Source organism: Artemia sp. Qi Xiang Cuo, chromosome 1, assembly GCF_049724085.1.
Source record: "Artemia sp. Qi Xiang Cuo chromosome 1, ASM4972408v1, whole genome shotgun sequence".
Lineage (NCBI taxonomy): Eukaryota > Metazoa > Arthropoda > Branchiopoda > Anostraca > Artemiidae > Artemia > Artemia sp. Qi Xiang Cuo.
The window spans coordinates 70,420,516-70,437,961 of record NC_142794.1 but is presented as its reverse complement, the minus strand read 5'-3'; the positions used below and the strand labels follow the sequence as shown (position 1 = coordinate 70,437,961).

The 17,446-nt window shown below is 34.0% G+C and overlaps 2 protein-coding genes across 2 annotated transcripts in view; both read left to right on the top strand.

The window, feature by feature from the left end:
* Positions 1 to 14,155, top strand: part of LOC148956673 (uncharacterized) — a 26,491-nt gene extending 12,336 nt beyond the window's left edge. Inside the window, exons 4-7 of the mRNA XM_089086643.1 lie at positions 1,908 to 2,066; positions 6,373 to 6,543; positions 10,135 to 10,175; positions 13,701 to 14,155. Coding sequence (XP_088942769.1) covers positions 1,908 to 2,066; positions 6,373 to 6,543; positions 10,135 to 10,175; positions 13,701 to 14,135 — 806 coding nt within the window. The 3' untranslated portion in view covers positions 14,136 to 14,155. The remainder of the gene's footprint in view (positions 1 to 1,907; positions 2,067 to 6,372; positions 6,544 to 10,134; positions 10,176 to 13,700) is intronic.
* Positions 1 to 17,446, top strand: part of LOC148956672 (uncharacterized) — a 75,143-nt gene that overhangs the window by 34,045 nt on the left and 23,652 nt on the right. Inside the window, exon 5 of the mRNA XM_089091677.1 lies at positions 14,136 to 17,446. Coding sequence (XP_088947803.1) covers positions 14,136 to 17,446 — 3,311 coding nt within the window. The remainder of the gene's footprint in view (positions 1 to 14,135) is intronic.

The following is a 17,446-nucleotide window of genomic DNA, read 5'->3' as shown; positions in this document are numbered from 1 at the left end:
TTTTAGTTTTATTTTCAAATAAACCTTTATCTGATCTATCGTATTCTAGATTAGATAATTAGTAATTTCAAGTTGAAATTCTGATGAATATTTACTGCAACTATTTGCATTCCTTTAAATGTATAATAGAGTATTTTCTCAGTTTAATGATTAGTTCAATCTACCATAAGAACAAGAAAACGCATTGATAATATGGAGGATGGCTGTTATGCAGGGAGTAACATATTATCAGGTTCAGGTCTTGCACACAAGGCCTTGAAGCACCAAAACTTCTTGATTTTCTTATATATATAATCCCAAAATGGCCTACCGTTTTTTTTTATTTCCTATCGGCGACGATAAATTGCCCAATGTTTAACCGTTTGTTTGTTCAACAGTAGACTAATTTGTTTCCTAAAACCAATGTTTTTTTTATGGTCCTTTCGGTTTACTTTGGAAGAAAGCTTCAAAAAAGACAAAATGAAAAAATGGTAAGTGGTATTCTATCAAAAGGACATATACTTGTTGTTTTGTTATTTTTATGAACCGTTCAGTTTACTTTGATATTTCTCTGGACTTCATTGTTGGACAAAAGAATATTAATTCTCTGTTCCACATCAGTGGGACAGAGATTTTGAGATGACCTTATTTGAGATTAGAAATGACAGTTAGTACACTCGACGATTAGTATTTTTGTTACAACTATTTTCTGTCTAAGATTGCAGTTTAATTGAAAATTTTGATTTTTTGATAAATTGGGCACATCTGTGCTTTGTACATATCGGTATTGTAGAGGATGTGCTAAAACTAATCAAAACTGTAATTAGTATATTATAACTGTAATGTAGTATTTATTTGTAACTGTAACTATACGGTTATATAACAATGTAAGTAGATACTGTCACTTTAATAATACGCTGTAGCCAAGGCTGTACCCAGAGGGGTGTTTGAACCCCTCCCCCTCGAAATGTTTGTTTGGCTCGTAAAAACGTAACAAAAATGGATATAAACAAATTTTGATGCATTTTTTTAGTTTTTTGGGTAACCCCCCCCCTCCCCCGAAAAAAACTTTGAGTAAAACCCCCTCCGAAAAAAATCCTGGGTACGGCCTTGGCTGTAGCTGTACAATTTATTAAATGTATGTAGTTCTGTTACTAGTATTTATACTACCCGACACCGGCAAGTAGTGTTGCATGATATTTGCCTTGGGTAAATACCCAACTTGTTATACCACTATAATAATAGTAATACGTTATAACTATGCAATTTATTTACTATATCTGGTTCTGTAACTGTAACACTTAATCCACCCTGCGAATAGTGTTGCATGGTATTGGACTTGGATGGAATATCGATAAATTTGATACGTCTGTATTGTCTTTGCTTTCAATGCTATACTTACTAGAAATATATAAAAGAGAAACTATACGTTCGGTTTAAACAAATAATTGGAAAAATGGAGCAAATCACGAGATTTTGGATTATCTTATAGAAGCAATATGCAAAACTACCTTTATAAAGGTGGAGGGCAAGGTCATATCCAAGAGAGATAAGGGGTTTGTCCTCCCCCTTACCCCGAATTGCTCTTCCGGCTTGTAAAAACGTGACAAAAGAATCTCAGGAAAGAAAATTTACTCCCTCAGTGATTTTCTTTAGCTTGACGTGATAGCTTGAATCTGTGCCTGGGCGCTTAACAAAGATAACAAAAACGAGAGTCTATGAATTTGTGACAGAGTCTATCCGGAGAAGGAGAGTGCTCACTTCTGCCATTGTTTTCTTCAAACACAATACATATCTTAACATTACACGAGTAGGGTATCCGTTGAAACGACTTACTGATTTATGTTTTTGTGGAAATTAGCCTCATAAGAAATAAAGGCTTTTAATTTAAAACGAATATTTGAATGAATGACTTGTTTTGTCTTCAGATCCTAAATTTGACCGTAATTCGCTACTGCGAAAGACTTCTGAAAGTGGTTGCGATGCAGAGCCTGGGATGCAGTGGTTGGAATCAAGTTGGAAGAAGCCAAAGCGAGATGAGCGTCCGCAAAGAGGTTCCGAGTCAAAGAATTGGAGGAACACAGGAGGTAGGCAATTTATTTTATGTATTTTATTTGATGTCTATTTGAAATCTACAAAACTTTTCGATTTTCTCATCGCGCCTTTTGTTTGTTTTTTCTTCGTAGTGAGACATGTAAAGGGAGAAGCGAATGCGGTTCAAGCACATGCGATTTCGTAAAAATGTTCCCTACAGAAAACGAAAATTGGGGTATATATATATATATATATATATATATATATATATATATATATATATATATATATATATATATATATATATATATATATATATATATATATATATATATATATATATATATATATATAAAAAAAACAGCTCCATATTTTTTCGGGAAAATTGGTATTCTGGGATATTCTTGCCTAAAAAAACAATGTAGATAGGTCAGAGGTTTGAGAAAATTCGTTAAGAGCTTTAATATTAGAAAAAAATATATATATACATTTATATGGCAATGACGTTTTCACAGTTGTCACACTTATGTGGAAAAGTTGAAGATTTTCATGCACGGAGAAGTTTATATTAAAGACATCAAATTGCGTGAAGAGCAAAAAACGGGTAATTGCAAAAACATTTGTATATATTTTAACAAGGGATTACAACAATTCAAAACCTGGAAAAAAAACCCAAAAATTTGAAGCTTAGTAGAAATCGTTGTTAGAAAAACATTACCGATTTTCTTTTCTTATAAGTATAAGCAATGTCTTTTCAAGACATGAAAAAAAAGTTGAAAAAAATTTTAAGTTCAGTTAAGAATCGCTAAACAATAATTCAAAAACATGCTTTATAAAAGCATTTAAATCAATGCTGACAAAACACAGGGGAAGTATACAATTTGTGCTATATAGGTACTATATTCCTTACACCCACCTCGCTCAAGAAGTGAAATTAGGTTAATTTTAATGAAATAGACCTAAGTATTATGAAAATATAATACTTTAGAGACAAATTTTGGCTACATATTTGCACGTTAGGGGGTGGAGGAGGATAAACAGTGGCGTAATTTTATCAAAATCCCGGGGAGGTGGGCAAAGTAGGAGCCAATTTTCTCAAATCAAGTGAAAATGACAGTAAAAACTAAAAATAAGCCATTTGGCACTATAAAGGCACTATTTAGTACTACAAAAGTACTTTTATAGTACTATAAAGATAAATATAAACTAAAAGAAAAACCGACCTATTTATATTGATGCTTGAGTTATGCAGATTTATCTTAGTTTTGACAAGATTTTGTTAGAAACTAAATTTCAGATGGGGGGCAAACCGGGGTGTGTTTGATCTTTTTTGGGGGGATGTTTGGTCTTTTTATATTTGATATTTTTTATTAATCAATGTTTGTCAATATTCATTTTACTTTGATAAACCTAAAAAACCGGAAATATCTGTTAAAACGACCGTTTAAAAAGAAAAAAATAGACCGTTTCTGTTTTTCGGAAAAAGAGAGAAAAAAAAGAACGGAATTCTGGTTTTTTTTCTCCGTTTCTGTTAGAATTTGTTTCTGTTCCGTTTTTTAATTGCCAAAACAGAAACGGTGCCAACTCCTTGTCCCAACGACTTTTAATTAACAGTTGGGTAGTTTACCGCATCTTTAAAGGTTTGTGCTGGGTTTTGCACCGGAGTTTGTTGGTGTCGAAGATTACGGTGTCTTAAGACAAAATTTTTTCTTCTTCACTTTCGTTTTTAATTCGTTGTGATCCTTGTTTTTGTAAGTCTTCTAGCCGATTTTTCTTTCAAATTCATTTTGGATTTTTGGATTTTGGATTTTCATTATTTCAGACAATATATCAATGCCCTTTGCTTTAGCTGCCTGTATTGATCTGGTCTCAAATGATGGTCCAGGCTATTGATTTACTGACTGTTCAGGTGGCTGGACAAAAACTTCTTTTTTTCCAACGAATCAACACTTGCAACAATTGTAAATATGCGTTTTTTCGGTCTTCCTCTTGGCATATTTTGTATACTTATATAACTGCTGTCTTTTCAAAAATATATAATTATCAAAACAAGTTTGATTTTCCTGAAATTTTGGTTTCCTAAGCTTCAAACTTTCGGTTTTTCTTTTTAAGCTTTATGACTTGTTGTAATCCCTTATTAAAGTATATACAAATACTTTTGCAGATGCCACTATTTGCTCTGTATGTCTTTTAAAATCAACTTCTTCATGCATGAAAATTTTCAGTTTTTGCACGTTTTCACACAATTATGACCGCAAATTTACCGTTAAGACCGTGTCTTAAGATGAAAATTTTAAGGAAAAAACCTAGGTTTTTCTTATTGGAATAGTATAATACAGCTATTAAATTTTTCAATGTGCTTTTTGTAGATTTATAGTGGAAAAGAGCATTAAAAAGCTACTTTGGGTGGTGATAATATTTTGAAGTCTAGGTTGCCTTATAATTCTAAATTTCTAGTCTTTAATAAACCCGTGATTTGAAAAAGTGAATGCTCCATGTTCTGCTCTTCAGTGGATATGAAATCAAATAGCTTCAATGACCTCATAAATTCCACTTGATGTTGGTATTTTCGAATAGAGGCACTGAACTATTATGAACAAAGAATGGTTGCTATTGACCCAGCTGGGTCTATATTTGATAGACTTGCACTTTAGGTCGGCTTTTTTCTAGGGGGAAGAGGGCCTTTAAATCGATCTTAGTAGGACCCACCTCTCTTGCTTGCGGTTAAGCATTATAAAAGGCAATGAGTCATGATCACATACGCTAGCAGAAAAATGATACCTAACTTAAGAATAATATAGAATTGCTATCATAATTTATTCTAAAAGAATTTGATACCCTAAAAATCATTTTGCGAACCTCAACGTCGGCTGTCCCTCTCAAACACAAAGGGTACATTAGCGAATTCTCCCAGGGGACGGGGGAATATTTGACATTGAAAGCTATTGAGAATTTTTTGTTTGACTGTAAAGTTTGATTGGAAAGACAGTGAAACCCTTTCGGCAAGGTATTCAATCAAAGTGGGTAATACCGTAGGGAACTTTTAAAGCTACCAAATGGGTCAAATGACATTTATTTTGAGCCCATTTTTGACGTTTTCCTAGCTGGTGTGGTAGATAATTTTTAGGGACTGCCAGCCTTAACTTTAGAATGAAAATTCTGTCCTGTTTATTCGAATTGACAAAATTCACACTTTCCAATGATAAAAATATCATTAAACTGAATATCCCTATCTCTGGCACAAAACGAGAAAAGTTAACATTTTTTCTAAGATTTATAAGGTGTCGGCTTTTAGACTGGCCATTGTATATATCTGGTACTTCTTCCTGGAAATAGACTAGTTCTTGTTTTCAAGATTTTCGTCTTTGTTTTGTTAGGCCACTTCGGTCTTGGATGTTTTATTGAGTTACAGTCATTTCTCATTTTTTTATTCAGCTTCATATTTTTTACCTATATTTTATATTCTTTTGTTTTTATCTCACCTTGATAAACCTCAAGAGCAAGCTTTCTCTCATACTTTGTGTATTGATAGAATTTATTAAAGCTCTATAAAAAAAAGAAGTTGTAACTTAGATTGAACAGATTACTGGGGTACATTCTATATTCTACTTGAAACACAAAAGTATAAAAAAAAGAAAGAAAAGTATTTGGTTTAGCATATGATTCGAAACCCATAGTTCACATATGAACCTTGAGTGGCTCCTCTTTTCCAAGTTTCTCAAAACCGGTGAGTATACAAAAAACTCACCATTGATTATGAAAAAGAACTTCATTTCGATCCAAGTGATGGGTGAGCATCTGTAACTCTTTTAATGTATTAAGTACCAACTATGGAGTTATTCCTCGCATGTGATCTAGTCTAGGAGCCCGAAAATAGGTTTTTTTGTTGATTCTAGACTTATATAATTTCATAGACCACATTGGCTAAGCATGACAAGATGAGACAAAACTCGACAATTCATTAATTTAATTAATTTAGAATTAACGCAATTAAATAAAAAGAACTCGGATTTATTTTCTTGATTAGCCATTCGTTGTTTGATCAAATTTTCTGATTCTTCGAAAAGGTACAAATACAATACCCCAGGAATGCAATTGGGTATTTAGTTGAAAATTACAGGGAAAATTGAGGGGATGTAAAACTAAATACAAATAAACTATGTGTATGTGTAGTTAACCTGTTTTTTTCAGTTTCTGTTTTTTTTTTTTTTTTTTTATATATATATATATATATATATATATATATATATATAAACAGACACAGAAACAGGTTAGACAAAAACAGAAACAGTGCTGATGCGTAGTTCCAGTCTTGATTTTTTTTTTTTTTTTTTTTTTTTTTTTTTTTTTTTTATATAGATGGGGATGCTTTCAAACGTCAGTTCAGGGAGAGAGGAGACTTTGCTGGCGGAAAACCACGTGAATCTGGTAAAGAAAAGTGTGTACGCTTTGAAGATGATACGTTCGCCAAAAATAGAGGAGACAATGATGGGTTCCGCAGATTTAACGGAAAACCAAAGTTTGATGAAGGTAGGTATTTGACCATTATACGTTTTACTCGATGCTCATAAATTTTTTTTTATTTGTCTTCAAGGACCAAGGGCAGTGAAAATGCAACATGATAGTTTGAAATGGTTGATGGGTACTTGTACTGTAAAAGGTCACAACTATGATGAAATTCACCTTCATATGCAGTTTCGGTGGTAGCGGGTGCTGAATTAGAAAAAAAGGGACGTGGGTGAAAATTAAGCAAAAAAACAAGCTAAAAACATACGGCACCAAACAGTTCAAGAAGGTGTAGTTTCCCTTTGAAGATGTAGTTGTCTTGAGAAAGCAAACAGCGGAGTAGCTCGGGAGAGGCTATCCACCTTGCCGGCTGTCCGGTGCAAAACAGATATTGTCCCGGGCACTGAAAATCCTTAGTAGACATTTGAAATCAAAAGATAGTTAATGTTTGAATTTTTACAGACAAAGAGCATTGTCAAATTTAATAAATTAGTTTTGATTATTATTTTACATAGTTCAACATTGCAACGCTGACAAGAAGTGGCACTGCCTTTAAAATTTTGTAATTTTGAAACAACAAAAACAGAAATCTTAGGGAATCGTAGTTATAAGGAATGAATAGACCTAACATTGGTTCCTGCAGGGGAAAGAAAAGTTTTATTTTGATATCCATGCCACTTTAAAGTTTAAGGCCAGCGAATACTGAGGAGTGTCAAAACAACAAATTCGATTTTATCCGAAAAAAGGTCAGCGACATAAGCGTTAACCGCGCAACTATTCAGTTCAGTAAAAAGAAAAATAGCTGTTTCCTTTTCTTTTTGTTAGCTCAACGTCCTTAATTTATCATCAATGAAAGATAGTTGGAAAACCGAAGAAATGCGGATGATTTTGAGAAGATGAGGGATTTATTCCCTAACCTCCCATTCGGAGGAATATATTCAGACTAAGCTTGCTATGTGGATGCTGAGAGTGTAAGAGGTCCTTTCATATTGCAGAAATATTTCGAGTGCGAAAATAAATAATTATATATCTGCTTGCCCACACATAGGTAATTTTCGAATAGAGGCACTGAACTATTATGAACAAAGAATGGTTTTAATTGGATTGAATATTATAAACGCGGGCGTTCACAGATTCTATCTCTTAGATGATATAGCGGGGGGGGGGGGGTAAGAATTTTCTCCCAGCTGGGTCAATATTTGACAGACTTGCACTTTAGGTCAGCTTTTTTTTAGGGGGAAGAGGGCCTTTAAATCGATTTTAGTAGGATCCACCTCTCTTGCTTGCGGTTAAGCATTATAAAAGGCAATGAGTCATGATCACATACGCTAGCAGAAAAATGATACCTAACTTAGGAATAATATAGAATTGCTAACATAATTTATCCTAAAAGGATTTGATACCCTAAAAATCATTTTGCGAACCTCAACGTCGGCTGTCCCTCTCAAACACAAAGGGTACATTAGCAAATTCTCCCAGGGGACGGGGGAATATTTGACATTGAAAGCTATTGAGAATTTTTTGTTTGACTGTAAAGTTTGATTGGAAAGACAGTGAAACCCTTTCGACAAGGTGTTCAATCAAAGTGGGCAATACCGTAGGGAACTTTCAAAGCTATTAAATGGGTCAAATGTCATTTCTTTTGAACCCATCTTCGGCGTTTTCCTAGCTGGTATGGTAGATAATTTTTAGGGACTGCCCTACTGAACTTTAAAATGAAAATTCTGTTCCGTTTATTCGAAATGACAAAATTAACACTTTCCAATGATAAAAGTATCATTCAAACTGAACATCCCTATATATGGCACAAAACCAGAGAAGTTCAACATTTTTTCTAAGATTTTTTGAAATTACTAACAAGTAATTAATTACAATTTAGTTCCGGTGCACACTCTTAGATTAGACAAATGGACTGATAAAAAAGGGAGCGATAAAAAAAAGAAACTGATAACATTAAATTGCAACCAATTTGTACAGCTGTAAGTAGAGAATGGACTACAATGTTAGCCTCAAATCACTTTTGACTATTAAAAAAAGGCACTAGCCCTGTGAATTTCCAATCGAATGAGCCCTTTTTCAAGTTTCTATGACAAAGATTTCAAAATTCTGCTCCGATTGTTCGAAATGACAAAATTCACACTTTCCAATGATAAAAGTATCATTAAAACTGATAAGATTTTCGAGTAAGGAGGTGTCGGCTTTTTGACCATTGTATATATCTGGTACTTCCTACTGGAAATAGACTAATTCTTGTTTTCAAGATTTTCGTCTTTGTTTTATTGACTTACAGTCATTTTCCATGTTTTTGTTCCTTATATATATATATATATATATATATATATATATATATATATATATATATATATATATATATATATATATATATATATATATATATATATATATATATATATATATATATATATATATATATATATATATATATATATATATATATATATATATATATATATATATATATATATATATATATATATATATATATATATATATATATATATATATATATATTTATATATTTATATATATATATATATATATATATATATATATATATATATATATATATATATATATATATTATATATATATATATATATATATATATATATATATATATGTATATATATACTATATATATATATATATATATATATATATATATATATATATATATATATATATATATATATATATATATATATATATATATATATATATATATATATATATATATATATATATATATATATATATATATATATATATATATATATATATATATATATATGTATATATATATTCAGACTTGCTCAACTTGACAGCTTATTTTTATCGGAATTGTCCTTTTTTTCTTTTTTTTCTGTAACTATGCGAATTTTATTATGTACTAACAACTTGGGATGTTTATTTCGAACTCAAATGCATATTTGGAATAAAAAGTTGTTTCTTTGAATAAAAAGTTTGATTTAATATTATCAATATTTAGGATGTTATGCTTCCGTTCTTGGTTAGGGTTGCTATTCATCTATCTACCATTCATTACTTTTTTTTATATAATGAAGCTTAGAGACAAACATTTTTCTAAAGGCAATGTAGAATTTTTGTTTCAAGAAAAATTCCTTCTTCTTCTTCCTACGAACCGATATACACGGCGGGCCCAAGATGACAGTATTTATCTTTAAGAAACAGATTAGCCGGGATGAATGTTGAAGCCCGGAGGTCGATATCGATAAGAAAAAAAGAGAGAAAAACAAAAGAAAACGGTAGCGTATTAGTGACGCCGCCGCCGATAGAATCAGCGGCGGCGTTAGCGCGCTGATGCAAGCTCGGCGGCGCGCTACCGTTTTTTCGGCGGCGTGCCGCCGACTTTTCGGCGTGGTTTCGGGGTCTAGTTGCTAAAATTACAATCAAGGCTTCTTAAAACCCAATATGCATTAATTTGTTCTGCATATCTTCTACAAAGGGCAATATAATGTACAAGCAATATCCTATTTAATGCTCCAGGATTATTGGTCTTTTCCTGTTTTTTTTTTGCTTCTTTTGGATATGATTTTGTATTATATTGCTATAGCTTACTGACTTTTCTTTCAGGTAAAAACGATTGGAATACATCCGACACTGGTGGTGACCAAGTAAGTTACTATTTATTTTAATTTTCTTTGTTGAGTTGAATTTATTAAAGCTATTTTTTAAGCTATATTTGTTTCAAGTCAATAATTGATTAATAATGTATTAACACTGTGAAATTACTATGCACCTATTCTCTAATATATACCTTGTTTATTTGTTTATTACTCCGGCCTTCGTCTCTGGGCAATGGGGCCTCGCTTGACTTGCGTGCAAAAATCTCGCTTTGCGAACTTTTGTCACCTTCTCCGGCCTGCTCTGGTTGGTAAGTCGGGCCTTCGGCCCTCACCTCATTCCGATGACGTCTAGATTACTAACCCTCGAAAATTACCCTCGTTTGGGTCGGGTCTTCTGCTTTCATATGATGAAATCTCGCGAGATTAATTTCGCCTTTCTCTGCAAGGCCGTATCCCGGGGGGGGGTTAGTTTTAACCCCCCCCCCCCCTGAAATGTTTGTCTGACTCGTAAAAACTTAACAAAAATGGACATAAACAAATTTTGTATGCGTTTTTTGAGGTTTTTCTGTGTAACCCCCCCCCCCCCAAAAAAAAGGAAATTGAGTAAAAACCCCTCCGAAAAAAAATCCTGGGTAAGGCCTTGTTTCTTTGATCTGTTTGCTTGATAGAGTGTGCGGCTCAGAGCTCCCGGTATCGTTTTTCTTCGCTTAAGCCTCCCGTATACATATAGAAGCGTCCCAAAGCATCCCTTAATGTACAATTCGAAAAGAAAGCTTACTTCAAGAAAACTAACAAAATTGATCAGTTATAATTTTTCTTGTTATAAAAGTTTTTTTTGTATTATTTTCGTAGCGTTTTAAGACATATCTTTAGTAGATTTAGTATTTTTATTTTCATATGGATAATTTGTTTTCTGGTTTTAGTTACCTTTGAAAAAAATTCAGAGTACATTTTATTTGTAAAAACTTGGTAATAGAGTATAATTATATGATGTAACTCTTTGATTCAATTAACTATAAAAAGTAGCTTGTGAATTCCGTTACTCTTCGCTAGATTTTCAAACTATAAAAATGCGAGTTTTGTTTGAAAGCATTTTCCTGTTTTTGTTTCTGTTTTAGTGAATTGTTTTGCAGTTTCTTTATCTAACTTTTGTTGTTGTATTGAAATAATTTATACTTTATTTGTACAATATTTGCATCGCACTATATTTACAATCACTCTCATGCGATGTAAAATTCAGTTCCAGGTGTTTTTTTGTGTGAGAGTGGGGAAACCACTGAGTGTTAGGTATTAAATTATATGTCTAAGAAATTGAAAAGTTTTTTTTTTACACATTACACATTTCAGCACCAGGCAAATTATTCGCGCGCAATCTAATGGAAGTGATAGCCCAGCCTAATCATTCAAGGTTTTGTGGATTTTTTTAGTTCTCCCTCAAAAGAATACACAAATGGCTTTATTAGAATTATCTCGTTAGGAATGACTCCAAATGGATGTGCATCTTTAAAGAAAGCTGCTCCTTTTACTCTATTTCCTATGCTTTACCTCCTTCGGATAATCAGATCTAACTTTCGAGAAGTGGTGGTAAAAGAAGAAAACGCTTCTTAGAAGAAGGAGAGTGGGTGTACTTTCAGAAGATAGACACCATATGAAACACGGCCTTTAAAAGTACCAGTTAGTCTTAACAGTGCTACAACCTGTCATACTAGCCCTGTAGGATAGGGCTAGTAGTTACTGTGGGGATTTCCGGCATAAAACTTGAAGCCATATTAAGCAACACGCTTTATGCAGGACTTGTTGAGGAGTGGCCGATTTAGATGGGAAAATGGTCTTAGAGCGGAAAAGTACTCCCTGTATTTTAACACAGGAGAATTGAAAGTTCGAAATGTGTGTTCTAAGAAAGATCAGAGCCTAAATGAATTCCCTGGAGTGAAGTTCATAAAATCTCTTCACGACTTTATTTGAAAAGATGAATTGGGTATGATTCCTCTAGAATTACAATGGATAAGCAATTCTTCTGCCTTTACTGCTTTAATGTTTACCATCTAAGTTGCAGACCTTATCTTAATCCCCATAAGACTGGCTTAAAGGTACTGGAAATCAGTAATGGGATCTTTGCTCTTTGAGACGGCTGCCTTGGCTTTGCGTAAACGGGTGCACAGGATTATTATCTTTTGGTTTTAATCTTTCTTGGGAATATTTTTGAAATTCTTTTTAAACTAAGGTATCCTGTCAAGTCTATGGTTTAGTGCAAGGTCCTATCTTTTCAAATAAAATTTAAAAAAGTTACATCGCGGTACATACCAATCCCCCTCCCCCACCATTCCAATTAATTTTCGTAAAATCACTTTCTGTTGGCAGTTCCGATGACCCCCCCCCCCCTTCCATATGAACCCAAGCATGGACACATAGGGCCTATGCTTTTATACCAAACGGAATACGATAAAACAGGAAGAATATGAATTGTTCGTATCTGTCGGAGAATCAGGATGATGTTATGTACAATTATTAACTTTTAATACTATACCTACTATGAACTTATAGTTTCACTTGAGACATAAATAAATTTGTCCTTTGTGTCCAGTCTCGGAACTCGATGGCTTTGTTTTAGGCTGTATGGGATGATTATAGTAGCGGTGGGGTAGAAGTTACGTATTAGATTTAAGAGATACAAATCATATATATTTTTATTTATGAATATTTCTTTTTTATATTATATATTTATGAATAAAATATTTATTATTACGGCCAAGGCTACGCTTTTTGCTTGAAATATTCATCTTGTCTTTTGAAACTCAATTTGAATAAATATTATATCAGCTAAGAACTCGGTTCCTAACCCTTAAATATCTTTTTTATTATTTTTTTTTCTTAGACCGATATTGTTTTGCTCGCAAGAAAGAGAGCCAACGTTCTTAGAACTAAGATTTGTGTCTTCGGAAATTTCATCTATATGGAATAGAGAAAAACACTTTTTTATAGATAACTGGATTTTTTAATTTTTTAGTGTATTTTTCTCTATTATTTTTTTATCCTTTCGCTATCTTTGGCCTTTCTTTTTGTTTGTTTTCTTTATTCATTCAGTTATTTTTTTCAAGTTGGAAAAATTCCATGAGCTTTTTTTTAATTGTCTGTATCATTTTCCAGAAGCCAATATGACTTCTAGATGGCTCAAAACCACTTTTTTCATATTCAAAGATACAATAAAAGCCTAAAAAAACAAACAAAAAAAGCAGATGCTTGGTTTCAAGAACATTAATGCTAGGTCTTTGCATTCCTTTAAAAACTCCATTGGTGGTTATATGAACATGGATTTGGCTTCTAAGGGCTCATACTTTCATGAATTCAAGGGGATAGGCATTAGTTTACATAAGAGTAGGATTGGGTTAATCACGTTTTGCAAGAAGAAGAGAGTTATGAAATAGATAAACCAATTAAACGTTTGCCTATGTGTACAATGATGCGTCTTTATCTTCTTTCACTGGAAAAGGGGGCCCTAATCTCCTATCTGCTTTCAATTATAAAAAGGCTGTCCACAGTGCCTTGACTTTTGAAAGTATTATCTCTTTGCAGGTAGTAACTCCTCCTGTCCGAGTGACCAAAAAAGCTTTGAAATTCAAACCTGTGAGCTTGCCAGTTGGAGCCACCGAGAAATGTCAAGTTGTTTACGTCAACTCGCCTAAGGAATTTTATGTTCAGCTAGAGAAAAACATTCCAGAAATAGATAATATGAGTGAAAAGATTAACTCATACTTTTCTGGAAACATTCCTCCCAAAACAGAGTTCAAAGAGGATACTGTATGTTGTGCAAAATTCGCGGTAGATGGAATGTGGTATCGTGGGGTTATTGAGAAAGTTGGTGTAAATTCTGCCACGATATATTTTGTTGACTACGGAAATAGACAAGAAACAAAATTCTCTGATCTGAGAGACTTAGAGGAAGATCAAGTTGTGCTCCCGGCTCAAGCCTGTAAATGTGCCCTTAGTTTTGTTAATGCTGGTGAATAGATGAAATCTCAGTTTGAGGAGAAAACGACTGCCAAGTCACTTTGTATTACTGTAGTACGGAAAATCCCTTCAGCCCGTACTTTTTTAGTGAATTTAAGAGACGACGGTGTGTCACTTAACGTCGAATATGGTGGTTTAGGTGTAGAAGCTGCTTTCCATGGTACTCTGTCGCCACCCACGTTTAAGATTGGAATTCCTCAGGATTGTTATTTATGTCATTACAAGTCTCCAGTATGTTTTAGCCTTGGTGATGTTTCCAAAAGAAGTGACTATGATATGCTTTTTATTGAGCTTAATGACTTTTACAATGGATTGACTGAACTAGAAATGAAACAGGACATTATTGAAGTTGGAACTAATTTTGTTGTGCGATCTGCAGACGACGGAAAGTGGAATAGGTCTATGTGTGAACGGATCGAAGGCCAAAAATTTACTGTTTTATTCCTTGATTACGGAGCTCATGAAATACATTCTGATAAAAAGAATTTCCACAGTCTTCATCCAAGATTTGCTAACTTACCAGTTAGAGCCTTGCGATGTAAGTTAAAAGGTACTGTTGTTGCTGAGTCGAACACTTCGAGCACAATTGAATCACAACTTCTTGCTAAAGGTGTTGTCCAAGCTGTCCCTTTTGAGCCGGTTGATGGCCTTCATCCTGTATCAATTGATTCAGACAGTAAGGATGTTGCGTCAGCTCTTATTGAAGCTGGTGTTGTATTAAAGAAACCAGAACACTTACCCATTGATATGATAGCTAATGCATTAGCTAGTCCTCTTGAAGAACTAGGTTCTGAACCTAAGGCTGGTGATTTTGTTTCAGCAATCTTTGACGCAGATGGCCTGTTTTACCGTGCCAACATTAAGTCTATTGAAAATGGCCAGGCTAATGTCTATTTCATCGATTATGGTAATGAATCAGCTGTAAAAGTTGAAAAATTAAGGAAAATTCCTAGTTCGATTGCAGGCATTCCTCCTCAGCTTGAAACACTCATTAATAAAATCACTAAGGAGTTGCCTGGTGATCTTGATCCTTTATCAATTAATCCACAACCTGGCGATCAAGTTGCGGCTGTGTTCAGTAATGATGGCCTTTATTATCGTGCAGAAATTTCTTGTATTGTTGAAAATACAGTAAATGTATACTTTATTGACTATGGCAATGACGATACTACAGACATTGAAGACTTAAGAGAAGTACCCGAATGTATACGTAATATACCACCACAGCGGGAGCAGATTAATCTACACAAAGCAACTACTTTGACAGTCTCCGCTGCTATTCCTGCCTCAAACTCAGGAGAAACACCAATTGATAAAATCACCAAGGAATTTTCAGGTGAGCTTGAACCGTTATCAGGTGATCCACAAGCTGGTGATGAAGTTGCGGCTATATTTAGTGAAGATAATCTTTATTATCGTGCAGAAATTTCTTATATTAATGAGAACACAGTAAATGTATACTTTGTTGACTATGGCAAGGAAGATACTACAGAAGTCGAAAATCTAAGAAAAATTCCTGAACGTATACGTAAGATACCTCCGCAATTGGAGGCTACAGCAACTAAACCAGTGGAACCTGTCATCAATGAGATTCTATACAAAAATCTTAAAACATCGGAGCCAGAACATGTAGAGTCTATACCAAAGGAGTCATTGACATTGGTCATTAATGAAGCTTTAAAGAAAGATCTTGAGCCCTTTGTGGCAGATGTTCGAGATTCTTTGAATGAAATTTCTGTAGAACCCGAAGTAGCCCCTTGGGATGCATCTTCTCCAGGGAGGTTCGAAACTCCTAACTCTCCAATCGAAAGCGAAATTAAAATTAGTGAAGCTCCTCAAGATACATCATCTGTATGCATGGTAGATGTTAGGAATTCTCTGATAAAAAGCCCTATAAAACCTGAAGAGACTGAAAAAAACTTACCATCTTTAAGTAATGAAGAAGCTAAAGATTCACAAAATGTAAGTCTCACCAAAGTGGAAGAAACTATCCAGGTTGTACCACCTCTAAGTTTGGTAGAAATTCAAGATTATCAGATTTCAGATCCCATCAAATTTGAAGGAATTCTGCGGGATACCCTGTCTTTGAGTTCGGTAGAAGCTCATACTTATCAGATAATAGATCCCATAAAAGTTGAAGAAACTCCTCAGGATGTCCCGTCTTTGAATTTGGTTGAAACTCAAGGTTACCAGAGCACAGATCCCATAAAAGTTGTAGAAACTCTTCGGGATATCCCCAATAGTCCCAAAGAACTTGAAGAAGCTCAACGGGGTATGCTATCTTCAGACCAAGTAGACGTTCGAGATTCTTTGAATGAAGTCTCTGTAGAACCCGAAAGAGACCTTTGGGATGCATCTTCTCCAGGGAAGTTCGAAACTCAAAATTCACCAATCAAAAGCGAAATTGAAATTAATGAAGCTCCTCAGGATACATCATGTGTGGTTGAAACTCAAGATTGTCAAAGTACAGATTCCATAAAAGCTGAAGAAACCCCTCGGGGTTTCCCATCTGTAGGTTTGGTAGAAACCCAAGGCTCTCTGATAGGAATTCCTGCAAAAGTTGAAGAAGCTCCCCTTGATGTCGTGCCTGTAAATAATGTAGAAACTGAGGATGTATTATCTCAAAGTTCTTTATTAAGACCAGGTTCTCAGGTTGGAAATCCTATAAAAGTCGACGAAAATCATCAGGTTGTTGTACCTCTTTTTGAGATAGATACCCAAAATCACCAGATTGAAGGTCCTCCAAAACTGGAAGAAGTACCTCTATCAGATTTGACAGGACAGGCAAATAAAGACCCTACTTCCGTTTTAGCAAAATTTGAAAGCAGCGAGAACATGGACTGTGATATTATTGATACAATTGAAACTGCCTTATCTACCGAACTTTTGCCTTATTCCGGTGATATAATTATTGGAGCAAAGGTTGCAGCGGCAGTTGCCCAAGATGGATTGTATTATCGATCTGTTATTAAAGACTTTAGTGGTGAAGATGTGACTGTTGTATTTATAGACTATGGGAAAAGTGGAACTACCAGCCGTGATAAGCTTAAAGAGATCCCGGCTTCTGTTTATGAATTTCCTCCCCGTTTTGGTCAGTCGCAGATTATAAACGGAGAAACTGACTTGGATATTAGTGCTAAAGCATTACCATCTGATGCAGATTTGACAAAAACAGATGATGCAACTGACAATGGTATTGACGATACCACTAGTGAGAATATGGAACAGAAGAAGGATATTTTGCAAGACCAAGTGAATGAAAACCTAGTTCCTCGCAAAGACGAAGAGAAGTCAGAAGTCTTTTTCAGATT